The 14,614-nt window shown below is 35.6% G+C and overlaps 1 protein-coding gene across 2 annotated transcripts in view; it reads left to right on the top strand.

Moving 5' to 3' along the window:
* Ubx (Ultrabithorax) overlaps window positions 1-14,614 on the top strand; it is a 114,655-nt gene that overhangs the window by 78,290 nt on the left and 21,751 nt on the right. For both annotated transcript variants that reach the window (XM_089695051.1, XM_089695050.1), the window contains one exon: window positions 8,841-9,976. In XM_089695051.1, coding sequence (XP_089551177.1) covers window positions 8,841-9,142 — 302 coding nt within the window. In that variant the 3' untranslated portion in view covers window positions 9,143-9,976. The remainder of the gene's footprint in view (window positions 1-8,840; window positions 9,977-14,614) is intronic.

Here is a 14,614-nt window from a genome sequence, read left to right as displayed (position 1 = left end):
GTTGTATTTTGTAAAGGAATAATGTATTCCACAGCGCGCTACCGTATTAATCCCTCAAAGCTTTTGCAGCGGCGAGTACGGGCTGATAAACTGCAAAACTAATGCCACACGATTGCATTACGATGCAAACTTTTTCAGTAACGGCACCGCCGCGGAAATCGAACAAAACGACTGGAATATATTGGCTAGTTTTTCACAGCACCACGCGACAGAGAACGATCTGATAATGATTCTGGAATTTTAACGAAAATACTTTTCAACTTTAAAACTTTATTTTAATGTTCTCGATCGAAGACGGGGATTTGGGCGAAATAAAAAGTGAAAAATAGTTAGTTCCCGTACGTGTTTATAGCGAGGGATTCTCTTATGATGATTTAGTAGTGAGCTCGACACCGTTGGATGGATTTACCGCCGTATGAACGGATTATGTGGGCGAGAGCAAACACGGGGCAGCGGACGCCATATTGTGATTTATTGGCAACTTTTGATTCGCGGTTTTATTGCCGCTTTACTGTGGGGCAAATATAAACTGCATGTTGCACTTTTATCTTTTAAATGCCTATTACAGATTGTCTTTATTGTAAAAAAAAAACTTAATTTTAGAAAGGTATAATTTTTAGTTAGAAGGAGAATTCTGACGAAAAAAAAAAACACATCATTTAATAAGCAAGTACCTACATTAGATTACCAACAAAATATGAACATAGAAAATGGAGACTTTCCGAAATCTCGACAGAAATTTGTTAATAACCCTGACATTGCTTCCAATCTCTTCCCCCAAACAATTTTTCTCGTCCGAAATAAATAAGATACGCAATAAATTATAAACGCCCATTGCTCCGCTAGATACAAAACAACGGACAGACAAGGGAGGCTGGGAAATTATGACAAATCATGCATTAAACATAGGGAATAAATGTTTTCTTATCACGTGCCTATTCCTGTTTTGATATTAGTTTTCCTTTATCTTTATTGACACAGGTTTCGGGGAGAGCGTTTTATGGCTTGATGTGGCGCGACATGGCCATCGATACGTGTTTACTTTGTAATAAATTCTTGAGTTTTTATTTCTTTACACTACATAACCGTTTGTGTAGTTATGTTCAGCAATTGTAGGTTACTAAAAGGTAAACCATACGTATAGATCCTTCATGTATTCATAAATATTGATTACAACCACCCCAAAACCAAAACCCAACCAAAACCCACAACCACAAATTGTTGAAATTGCCCGTAAATATATACCTAAGCGAAAATATAGTACCTACACTTTTAGTTTGCATATTCCTTTGTTCGTACAGATATAACTCTTGGCTAAAAACTGCAATGTCTCAACACATTCAGACTGCAGATCTGGTAAATTTATTTCAAACGCAGACAAAATCCTGGCGAAATCCCTGCCTCAACGACCAAACTTGCATTTAAGCGTAATGCAAACAGTACTTACTTTCACATAACTAACTTATGTATAATGATTCAAACTTCAACATTTTTTCTCAATTTGAGATAATAAATATATCTAACTAGATCGTTTAGTGTTATCTGGTCCATTAATTTTATAATGCGCAAATAAAAATGTAAATAAAGAGTCTTATTTATAATAATTACAATTTAATTGTGATGTAAGATTCTAATTATATGGCTATTATAATGCATTAAACCTTTATTTATTGTTATGATTCTTTTCCTAATCCATTACATCTAAATTTATAGCGATTAGTATGTGCATTAAATTCCAGACTTCATATATCCAGAGATTTAGTTAGTCGTGCCTTTGTGGTTTCTTTGCCAACTCGAAACTTAACTTGGAAACTTGCTCCAACTTAACTTACCGCGTCTACCGGAATTTGAACTTTAAGTCAGGTGAATTTGCAATACAATCATATATTTTCAAAACAAAGTTTCAGACGATTGAATAGCCTTTGAGATTTGTAGCTTCTTTTAAAAATTTAAATCATTAACTATTTCTCGTCATATTTTATTATCACTGGTTCAATACCTAGATTGCAAAGGCCTGACTAATAGTTTTTGAAGTAATTTATCCAATCATATATTTTGTGTTATTATTTTTATCCTGTGATAAGCATTTATAACAAAATGATCGTTCTAAAATTGTAAAAGCCAAAGGTCTATCCTGAAGTAAGCTGCCGATATTCTCTTATTTCCGACATTTTCACGGATGAGATCGGAGGAGATCATTATCGGAATTGTATGATTCGCTTTCACGTACTCACATTACATACGTTAAATCGCAAATTGGCGGTTCACTCGAACGGACACTTTAGCTCCACTCACGTACCGCTTTTTCACTGAAAATAACGACCCTAATGTCTTAACTTAAGGACGATATCGGCACGTTTGACAGTTTATGATTTGTATAGCCAATGGGTACGTGGTAGGTAAATGTCTACTTTGCGGTCTCCGGTCTGCAATCAAACTTGTTACCGGCACAATAAAACTTATCCGATCAACTAGGTAAAGTACGAAGATTCATGATTTGTTTGCCTGAGATTTCAGATTAACATTATTTGATGGCTACAAGATTTTATACGAACCGTATAAACATGTTTCATTCTTTATTATAAAAAGAATCAGCAAGAGATAAAATAACATATACATAAATAAATTATCTATGTCCATTTTTTGTGTCAACATCAATAGCGTGGCTTGTCCCATTTATTTGATAATAAATTGATTTTTACAATAGAAACGAATGTTTTGGCTTTTATGTCATGTATAAATCAACACATATTCCTTTGGAGTCGCTATAGCGCTATAATTTTACACCTCCAGAACAAAACGTCAATTTATCAGAAATGTCCGTGAAATCAAAACAACATTTGGAAATTCATCTTTCGTTTTTTTGTGCGATAAATTCTCAGGTAGATGATACGTTTGCGATTCCGTGTTTTGTACTTATCTCGTTATTTTAAGATAAGACGTAGTCTAATCCGAGGGTAGAAGGCGACCACGATATTTCAAAGTTTGACAGGTACAAGTCCTGTGCAATATGGCCACCACGCCACCCAATGAGGCACAGCCCCGTCACACGGAGCGCTTCGTTACAAACGAACATTAATCACGGCTGATTTATTAGGGAAGGAGTGACACATTTTATATTCTATTTTCGAGGACTAACGAGTTTTTCAAAATGGTCTCCGCTTGAGACATCGCAACAGCTGCATCTTGTTAGCGTGGTTTCAGTGATTTGCTTTTTGTTGTATTTATTCGCGTCAATGCTTGTGCCAATTTAAATTACGTGCTCCCTTTTACGATTTTCGATTGAATATAGATATCGAACATTTTGTGTTATTCATGTTATGAGCTGAATGATCTCGTAAATCCAGTATCAGTACGCCGTTATTGATTTATGCGCCATATATTTTGAGTAACGAATGTATTGATCATATTTTATCGGCAAGGAAATGTGCTGTATACATTATATTATTGCAGAGTCGAGGGCGTTAGAGGCCAAATTGATTTTTAAATAAGTTCGCATTGTCCCCTTGAAGGAGAAAGTCTCAGGGTTTTACATGCCATATACGTCAGGGTTTGTCCTAATCCCGGAGGGACGTCCAATTTTTATTGCTTTCGAGCCTGATCTATGAGCTAATATGGGTCCAGTATATCGAAAAGCGATGTCTAAAGGGTTCGAATATTGTTTAGGGTAGGTACATCTCTTCAATTTCGATAACATCTCGTTTAAATCCAATATCGCGGCTGTCACGAGTTGCATCCGTTGTCGAAGGCGTAACTTTATAACGTGCGTGATATAAATAATACATATGCCCATGTAAAGTATAAAGGGCAGGGGCTATATAAATTACGTAGGTACATACGGCCCGCGAGATTTATTATATTACGAGTAACGAGTAACAGAACGTAAACTTAAACACCATCAATTAGCGATTTGCATTTATTATTAAAAATACCACTTAATTTTATAAAGTAACCAAGACGTGGCTCGAAACGTCATTTCGCCAGCGAAAATGATAATTTTCTCGATAAAACTTCTCGAAAGTACCTATTTCGTGGCATGTAGTTACTGCCTCGCAATTATGATAATAAGTAATAACTAACTTTTTACACAAGCCGTATTGATTGGCGGCGGTAACCGTTACTTACCATTGGTCACCATCTCATTTTGCAGTTTGCACCAACAATTTAAATATACCTAGTAATAAACAAAATTGTTCATATAATGTAAAAATTGATTAAATTCCAGTATTTTTGCAATGATTACAAGAAAGGACAACAAATTGGTGCTTTTAATGTAGTTTATATCAATTTATCATATTCCACTGATTGCGGTCGCATAATTTTATCTCTATAGAATTTATACACGTTTGTAAAATTTATCGACGTTCTTCACGAACTTATCTCATAAATAACATCCGAAGACAGTTGTAAAAATTCAATTTCAAATATAAAGTAATTGCGAAAAAATAAATAGTTCCTTTAACCCTTAATGTCATAATAACGTCTGAGATGGGATGAACGAAAGAAGTTGTTTATCTTATAGGCACTTAATTTCGCTATTGTTTTCAAATTTTCAATCCTTTTTCCGTACACTCCGTCCAGAGTCCCACATAACCAATTTAAATTGATTCCGTGGCGGATTCAGAGTGAATAAAAAATTCTCGTTCGAACGTAAGAAAACCACGCTTCGAGCGTGTTTCATTTTCAACTTTGAGTCAATTAAGCTTTGCCAATTTAAGTACTCGAGTATGCTGCGCCGGTGACTAATGTATTATTCATATTGCGTTTTTGAGATAACAAGCAGACTCTTAAGTCGATACACATCTAGTGGTCTGATTGGAAGTCGCTGGGAAGATAGCGGCATCTTCTACTCTATTATAATTAATACGTGCACACGTGCCTACGTTTCTTATTTATGCTGTGAGAACGCTCTGGGCGCCATCTTAATACCATTACAATTATTTATTTCAAATAAATTGCAGAATTCCAATAAGAAATCGCTAAGCAATGGGCGAACTGATAACAGAGCCTTCCAGGTCCTATGAACATTTTCAAAATTGCAATTATAGATCATCGTTAAATTTTAATTAATAAAAAGGAGTATCGAAAGTTGAACACGAATTTAATTGTACATGTAACACGAATCTATATAAAGACGGCGAGACACGAAACTCGACCGACATAAACGTTGTTATGTACATTAACAGGTATTATATATCGAATGATCACAGAGGTTGGACCACCCAGGTTGTAGGCTCGCCGCGTTACCTGTATAGCGCTACCTCACCTACATCATGTGCTCATATGTAAAATGCCTTTAGGTATCGGCGCATTAACGTCCATCATATATTCACTGTCGTTGAAAGTGTTCATTTCGTAATTTTCGATTCGTTTTACCAATAAAAATTATAAGCTCGGTCAACTGGCTACCTCTGAATATGTAATAAGCGAAATTCGGAAAAGTAAGCGGCCGATTTTAAAACTCGTTCTGTGTAAAATTGACCGTTATTGTCTTATATTTTTTACTTAATAAATCGTGTAAAGACTTGACGAGTTATTCTTTATATCATTAATTCATTATATATTAACGTGAATAAGAATGTCATATATTTTTTCTTTTAATAAATTGATATTGCTATCGATATTTCTCTATAATGGTTTTGTATATTGACTTTGAAAGAGGCATTAAATTTGCATAATTCTATCGTAGAAAATTACAAGCGTGAGCATGTGATTGCGCATTAAGCTTGCAATTATGCGTCTCAATACACGCATCTTTATCTCTTATTCTAGTTAGTGGCTTTCACACATAATAAAATCAATGTTTTTACAAGCCTTAACGACCCCTCGAGAGTAAATAACCACATCCTGCGTCAAGCTGCGGCACATGTTCGTAAAAAATTCCGTCTTAGACGGCGATGGAATAACACAGCGGGCGTAAATCACGAAGAAAACTTTTACGAATTACGAACAATTAAAACATCGAAGCAAACAACAGTTGTTGCGAATGTCCCCCGCAATTGCGGGACCATTGAGAATTACGAGCGGTTTACAGACTATAGATCTTAGTTCAAAATTCTTTACGACTAATATAAACTTACGCAATCCTTTTGTCGCTCGGCAGGAGGAAAGCGGGGAAGTTGCCGGAGTTTCTTTTGTTCGAGACACGTGTTGCAAAACGGGTTGGGCCTGACACTTGTTCAGGGGTCTTGGGAACTGAGAGACTCGATTTCCGTGGAACTTATGTTTTTTACTCCTCTAGTGTAAGAAAATACGAACGGATAATTCACATTTTATTCCTTATCTAGGTATCAGTGTGGATTGAGTGTTAATTAGCATACTTGACTTTTGTTTTTGTTTTGTATGTACCTCTCTTAATCTTTATTTCTTCATTTAAATGAGTTTCTCGGAATCATATATTGAATCAAGATTTGAAGCGAATTTCGCAAGGGCGGGTCCTACAATCTTCCACGCCGGAACTCGACACAGATGCACAGATGACGTTTCAGATTTGCTGCTTACGGAAACATTCGGTGTCATTATTTACCTATTAAGGCCTCACCACACATCTTTTTTGCTAGTCAAAGACCCGCCCAATGCCTTAATGAAGCCATTTGTGTCATGTTTATTGCTTTTATGGTGAACGCCAGATTTTGAGGACAATTTATAAGGCACAAATTGACAGAAATCGTTGACATTAATTAGTCTACATATTCGTTTATTTTCTTTTCGCTCTTTAATATAATATATTAATTATTTACCGACTAAAGACGATAACAAGTTTGTGTTTTTATATGGTATAAAATTGGAGTAATTACTTGGTTTCCTTTTACATAAGCATCGAGGTTTTAATTAGACTTATTTATCAAAGAGCACAATGTTGCAATAGCATGTTTTTTTTTATTTTTATGACAGAGCAAGCAAAGGGGCAGGTGGGCCACCTGATGTTAAGTGGTCACCACCGCCCATAGACACTTGTAACACTAGAAGTGTTGCAGGAATTGTTTTAAAGAATTTCTTCAACAACATTCTTCACTTAGACAAAAGTATACTTACCTAAATAAAAAATGTGTAACTTTGTGATCACCTATTTCATTGCTATTCTAGTGGGATTAACGTCGATTGATTACATCAAAGTAGGTACTTGTGCAATGTACAGCGGCAAAAAGAGGTTCCAGTATATTTACGGCTTCTCATGGCAGAGGCTTTTGTGGCTCAAACAATTAGCGTCACTCAATTAACCGCCCTCAGATAAATTTGTTAATTATTAAAAAGGTGCACTTAAGTCCCGGAGTAAGAGGCATTTTAAAATTTACACTAAGAAAATTCACGTCTAATGTATTACAGACCCGTGTTTTACAAAAATAATTAAGGAATATAAAATTCCCTTTCGTTAAACGTTCAGGTTTTTAGTAGGTACTTGAAATTATTGTTAAGAAATGTTAATAGTCTATTTTTGCTCCCATAAAGAATCGCTCAGTAAATTACGAATGGAAAGATTCAGTTAGTGCATAGTTCAATAAATATGTCTGCCTCCCGTGACTTGAACTCTTTCAATATAATAGATAAACGCATACATGCGCTGTGGTCTTTAAGCTGCCCGCTCCCACTACTTGAGATAATTAAGCCATTAAATCGCTTGCCAACCCTTTTACACTGTGAGAAGCGTTCTTCGGCCTCGTTTTAAAGTGCTTTTATTTTTGTATCAACTTCAAAGGCAACGTGTTACTTGCGTGTTTGGTCTTTTGAGCCCTTGATTGGTTTTTGACACGTTATTTATATCAACCGGTTGTACATTTCATTTATGGTGGAAGTTGATCGTATAATTTACTGCAATGGAACACCTATCAGCGGCTGGCTATATTGCCTACACATATTGATTTTACGATAACGTTTTTATGTTGAATATTCGCCGACTTTACGTACTTTATTTCTAGTAATATTTTATCTGTACGTAAAAGATAAAGGCTTCCAATAAAGTTTATAAAATTAACTTTCGATATAAAGTTATGAACATTTAACAACGTGAAGTAAAATATGCTTTTTGTGCATAATTGCATCTTCGAGATGGTCTCAGGGTTGTCAATAAAATAGCAATGAATTACAATTTTAACTACTACTTTAATATTATTCAAAAGTGTATGTGTAATATGTACTGTCGAATGTAGGTACCTATAAATATTTAAACAATAGGAATACATAAAGCAATCTTTTTTTAATACCTCATTAATACACGTAACATCTACATAAACAGCTTGGATAATCCAATTAGAAGTCAGATCATAGTTTCCTATTGGAAATGTACAGTGCGCTACAAGTATGCGCTCGCGACGCGATACGGACGTCATAATATCAGGCAATTACATTGTTACGGAGGTAGCCCTGAACGTGATCGAATTTTCACGAGCCGCGGGCATGTGGCCCCTACTCGGCTATCGCTCCCGTGAATCGGGTTCTCGGTAACCAATTCAAAAGCTTTTCCAGTAAGGAAGGCTCAACGAAGATTAATAATGTTCCTTACGTTTCGACCTTTACGCGGGTATTCAGTAATGAGCCCCGTTACGACCCTTATGAATTGTATATATTGTTTGTCATACGTTTTGAGATTAATTTAAATTAATTACCATTTAGAGATTCTCTACCATCGTTGAAAGTCTAATAGCATACCTATCATTTATCAATATTGATGGCAAGACCAAATGAAGCTGTCGCTACGAGCAATTGTAACGTCATTTCAACATGTAGACAACCTAACCCATTCAATGACGATCAAACGACTAACCAAGACTAACCGATGTTATTCGAACTTTTTGTAGACATTGACAACGATCGAAGACTAATCTTTTTGTTATTTGTTTCAGGAGCCAACGGACTCAGAAGACGAGGGAGACAGACGTACACGAGATATCAAACGCTAGAATTAGAAAAGGAATTCCACACGAACCACTACCTCACGCGGAGGAGACGCATAGAGATGGCACACGCGCTCTGTCTCACGGAGCGGCAAATCAAAATATGGTTCCAGAATCGGAGGATGAAGCTAAAGAAGGAAATTCAGGCAATAAAGGAACTAAACGAGCAAGAGAAGCAGGCACAAGCACAGAAAGCAGCCGCGGCTGCGGCGGCGGCCGCGGCGGCCGCGCAGGGCCACCCCGAGCACTAGGCGCGACCGTGCGTAGCGCAGTGATACGATTGCAATCCGAACTATCCCTATCTTTGTGTTTGTAAATTGTTTGTAATTATTTTCGTTATATAAGTGTTGTTCGGTTGTTGTGATTATTTTTTAAATCGATTGTCACGAATCAGACGTGTTTCTTTGTATGAGCGATGAATAAACTGTTAATGTTAGTATAGAAACGGGTCGTATTATTTTGTGTTTCGGGTTTTGTTTTTGTTGATTTATTGAATTATTTACGTATATTTTAATTCGCGCTATCGTCTTAGATGTTCGCGTTTGAAAACCAGTGCAATTTGTAGAAATCTCTTCCGTGTATCATAGTGTAGCTCTATTGTAGTGATATGATTACGAGCGACCGTAGCGCTAGCGCCCATCGATGTCGGCGAAACGAACTATAATTACATTGTACAAATTAATATGCCTACCAAAGAGACTCGGTCTCGTACCCTTAAAGTTAAAGCTAAGTAAGAAGAGTCATAAGTTAAATAAATTATGTACCGGAATATCGGACTCGTGTGTAGACAGACTAACCGCGCCATCTAACCTTCAATACTCTCGCATAAGTATAGTGTAAACGTGGTCGTGTTCCTGCAGATTTGTTAGTCGGTGAAGTTAAACAAATTGCCATAAACATAAGTAGGTATTATTTTAGCGCGTATCCGTGTAAATAGTTAGGGATATAGTAACGAAAGTGAGGAGTCTGCGATTGCGCGAGCGCCGCGGAATGGGCAGAAAAAGACTACGGGAAGAGTGCGGGCAAAGAGAGAGGCAAGGCGGGCGGGGAGAGGGGAGGCGCCGCCGGCCACCGAACAGGACTAGGTAAGTTTTTGTCAAAGTCCGCGGCATTATTTATCGAGTGGAGACGGTTGCGAAAAACTTACTCGTCACCAGCCGATCCCGACGCCATTTTTGAAATCGTCCAAGCGAGACGTCTATGGATAGCTGCCTCAATGTTTTAATTTACTAAGGCGAGCCCTTTCATGTTTCCCGACCGTCTCCCTCCGCTATCGAAATGTGAACGGTGCTTTCGATGTGCAAAACCATAACATTTAATTATTAATCGGAGAGATAAAAGTCAAAATAAAATTAAGATAACCATAAAGTACCGTTCTCATTATCGTATCCTTTATATTATGTGTTCTGATTTAAATACTTGTCCGAATAACTATAGATAGCAAAACAGAGCAAAAAGGTGGATGCCTCAAGTCTTTTCATTAAATTTATAATGGCTTCATCCAGTGATGAAGCCATTCCGATGAGAACGATTCCGTCCATCATTCAAAAAGTACCAGTGTACTTTTTGAATGATGGACGGAATCGTCTATTAATTAAATTAACTATAAACATTTTCATCTCGCATACCTAATACGGAAACGCAAACATTCAAACGAACACTAAAAAATGGATTCTTTGAGCGGAGCGCGAGGTACGGTCAGTAAAACAGATCCACTAGCATGCCTGTCTACTTGTTTGGTCCGCTTCTGATGTTGATAAATGTCAAATAGCGGTATATCGCAAGTGTTACATAATTAAATTGCATTGCGCTTTAAATCTAATCATTGACTCGAGCAAATTTATTATAACAAGTTATTTCAGCAATTATTTTAATAACATGCAATTTTCTTAATTTTAAATAAAAGTATGAGCAAATAGTTTTCTCGACTTATTTCTCGAAAAGATTCCTTTTCGAGAAATAAGTATGTGCGTCAAATATTTATTGCCATAGCTTCGAATTAAGCGCTTCGAACATGGAGTAAACGTATACGGTAAAATATAGGGTTGATGCTGCTGACCATATATGGGCGCCATTTTTGGGTCCTCGGCCTAAATCAATTCAACGATAACTGATAATTATTTAGTCCGATAAGAAAAATTATTGGCTGGGCTGATGGCGACGTATCGCGAAAGGCGAATATTTAAACGGCTTAATTTCACTGGGGAATGGAGGACGTGATTTCAGGTTTTTATATAAATCATAACGTGAAACTTATTCACTTGAAACTCACATGAATTTGCATAACATTTTAATCTGTAGGTATGTAGGTACTTAAACGGATAAATTTATTTATTTTAAATTAAATATGAAACGTAGATAGATATTTACATAAATTATCACAGGAAATATTATAACAGTCAAAAATGCATAAATTAGACTGGTTTTTTAACAAAATTTTTGACTAGAAAATATAGGTACATAGATCATAGATCATGTACATATTTTAGTGCTCATATTATTTTATGTCGATACCTTTAAATGCTGCGCACACCTCGAAGGTAAATTCCGTTACATGCGTTTAAAGTAAGGTGCAAAATTTTCATTTAATGGCATTTATTATAAAATTCCACCTCAAAATGCGAGTTAATTAGATGAAAACTTGAATAATGCATGCTGGATTAATCATTACGATGCGTCTGACGTTTTTATTTTTATATAGCAAATTAATTGATATTCAGCGGCGGTTTCTTATTAAAATATTGCAATTTTATAAGGCTCCTGTCGTGAACCTGTTTCGTGGGTATGAAATGAGTGTAGGTACTGTAAAGGAGCGCTTTGCGGGCGGTGCATATATCATTATGTACACGAATGCCGGTCCGGCAGCTGAGCCGAGATGAGAGATCTTTCTTATGTGGAGTCACCACGAAGCGAGCCATGTCGCTCAACCCTGTTATTTATCGATAACGTTTTTATATTCATTCACTTTCAAGAATTTAACGGAAAGTTTTATTTCTCGCGTGCGATCGAGTAACAGTGAGATAAATAGCGTTGAATTTTCCGAAAAATAACACGAAGGTCGGTAGTTTTTTGGCGGAAGGCTAATTCTAATATCGTTGGAGGTAAATTAGTGTTGATACCAATCTTTAATTACTAAGAGGCTACGTAAGATAAAATAATTTACTAAACAGTATGAACACATGAAAAATACAAATAATATTGAACTTACCATAAATATCGTTACCGTTAATTAAATAATAATGTTATAAACTACTCGCATATAAGCGGTATAATAAAATATTATAAACGATAATTGGAAAGAATTTGTCAGTAAATACTAAATAACATTGTAAGGTAAAGGCATAGGTCATCCTTACAAGCCTGGGGTTCCGTTAACATTAACTAATGGACATTTTGTTATCGTTAGCAATCTTATCTTAATATCCTAACAACAGTTTGTTCACACGACATCTAGACAGTCTAAGTTATTTTATTATAGGTCCTTCATGCGGTCTATCATTTTGTTCATTTAAAAAAAATCTTATAAAAAAATTTGTAGTTTTCGAAAAATTAATGTTTATGTATTAGTGACTCTCAATGTCCTTAAATACGTTACATATATTATGTGTGTACCTGTATACCGATTTTTTTTACATTTAGTAGGTACTAATTTGTGTTATGGATTTTAGTATTTTTATGTACATATTATTATGCCTAATTGTCTCTATATTTGGTAGTTTATTACCTACTATGTAAATACGTAGTTCATAATATGGTTTTCTAATTTCCACTAAATCAATCCGTAATAAAACTTGAAGCATATAAGGCTAGGTGCACTGTACATATAAAGTAGGTAGCTAGTAAATAGGCACGAAATCCAGCAATAGTGCAGTATTCAAGTACATTCGTGCCCAGCGATACTATCGCGTCACCCGGCCTGCCCCGCCGCACACGACTCGACTGTACCTTCCGTACTATACCCATAAATTTGATAAACCTGGGATACCATTTAACAACGTCTTTCAAAAATACAAACCTATCTGATAGTAGTAAATTCCCTACATGCTTTATTGTGTCCGCCGCATTCGCTAGCACCGTTTCAGGGAAATGTCCGATGGAATTAAACTTCGTGGCGAATATATTCAGGTTACTCACCTCTTGTACGCGAAGTCGAATTGAAGGCTTTCATCGATAACGATTTATTTAATTAACTGTACCCGCGCACGAGGCTGCTCGAAGCTTCTGTATAATGCCTTTATAAATGTACCTATACTGTTATTTACTATTGCTTTGCATTCAAGTCTTATTGATTTTGTTGCATAAAGCCAATTACTTTAATTTAGTTATAAATGTCGCGTATAAATTTGCATATATTTGTAAGAATTTTGTACTACAAATTTTATGAAGTTGTAATTGTAAAATTTAATGCGCGTTTAATTGTATGCAATTGCTTGTAGTTGTTTATTAAGTGTGGTAAATTATGATTTGTATTTTGAAAACGGAAAAATAATGTCTTATACATTTTATAATCCTACAATATTATTTGGCATAAAATATCAAACAAATATGCGGCGTTACTCAGTACGCGTCTACTTACAACAAAGATTCTGAATACAAACATAGCAATGAAATCTGCGTAGCCCCATGCATTGAGAATATCGCTTCTCGCGCTATCCATTAATTGTTCCATACGAAGGACCACACTGGGGGCTATAAACTAGGCGCGCTATCGTTACTGAACTGCCTACTTAATAGTCACTTCGCTATAATTGCAGCAATCAATAAAGTTACAAGTGCTGTTGATAAGTTACTGTTCACACTATTCTATACTGGGCCTGTCTAATACATTGCCGATGCACGTATGTTAATATTGATAATAAATAAAATTATTATCTTCAGTTTTCAATAAATTGTTGTAAGTCTTTCAATTTAACTTGGCAACACTATAAAACATAATTATCTGTTATATTAGTCTGCTCTTATAACTTTATTTTCAAAAAAGAGGATATTTTCCTCTGTAACTTTAAAAGAAGGGTTCTCCTAATTAAGTACCTAATATAAAAGAAGTAGGTACCTAGGTACTCTGTTTTCTCTTTTAGTCGGAGAGAAAGAGTGAAACGTAAGAGTTTGCGTAGGATTAATTTTTAGCAGCGGATACTCCTTTAGAACCAGTAAATTGATATTTAAACCAGAATCAAAGAGATTAAGCGGACAAGCTGTCCATTCTTTATCTCGTCACCGCGATATATATGTCCGCAGACTTTGGAAGGATATAAATTTGCCTTGTTACTTCATTAAGTATGAATTTGCTTCAAGATTTATATACTAAAAACATAAATGACGCATGGATGCACCAAAAAAGTGCAAGAAAGAAGTAGCGATAAAATTGTCCTGTTAATGACTTCGTGTGTAAAAAAATGTTTACAAAAACTGACATGGCTATCGGTTGGAAAACAAAATTTAATAGGGTTACTTGCGAAGGTAATTTTTTCAGCTAGCGACTAAAACGGTTAGTACCAATCATTAGCGAATACCTTGATTAAAATTCATATGAAAAAGGAGTGATAAATAATTAATTTTTAAACCTAACAATGTTATGGTGTGGTACCTACCTATTATTTTACTCAAGACAATTTTCCGAAAATTAATGCCTGATGCAAAATGATTTTCTAAAAATCGTTTTCATTTTCGAAAATCTCTGAATTATTTAATTAGATTAAGACCATAGTGTATGTTGGAGAACA

This window comes from Colias philodice, chromosome 5, assembly GCF_061535455.1.
Source record: "Colias philodice isolate Cphi_HAF_F1 chromosome 5, ilColPhil1 Martin Lab GWU primary, whole genome shotgun sequence".
NCBI lineage: Eukaryota > Metazoa > Arthropoda > Insecta > Lepidoptera > Pieridae > Colias > Colias philodice.
This window is presented reverse-complemented; position numbering and strand designations above follow the sequence as displayed.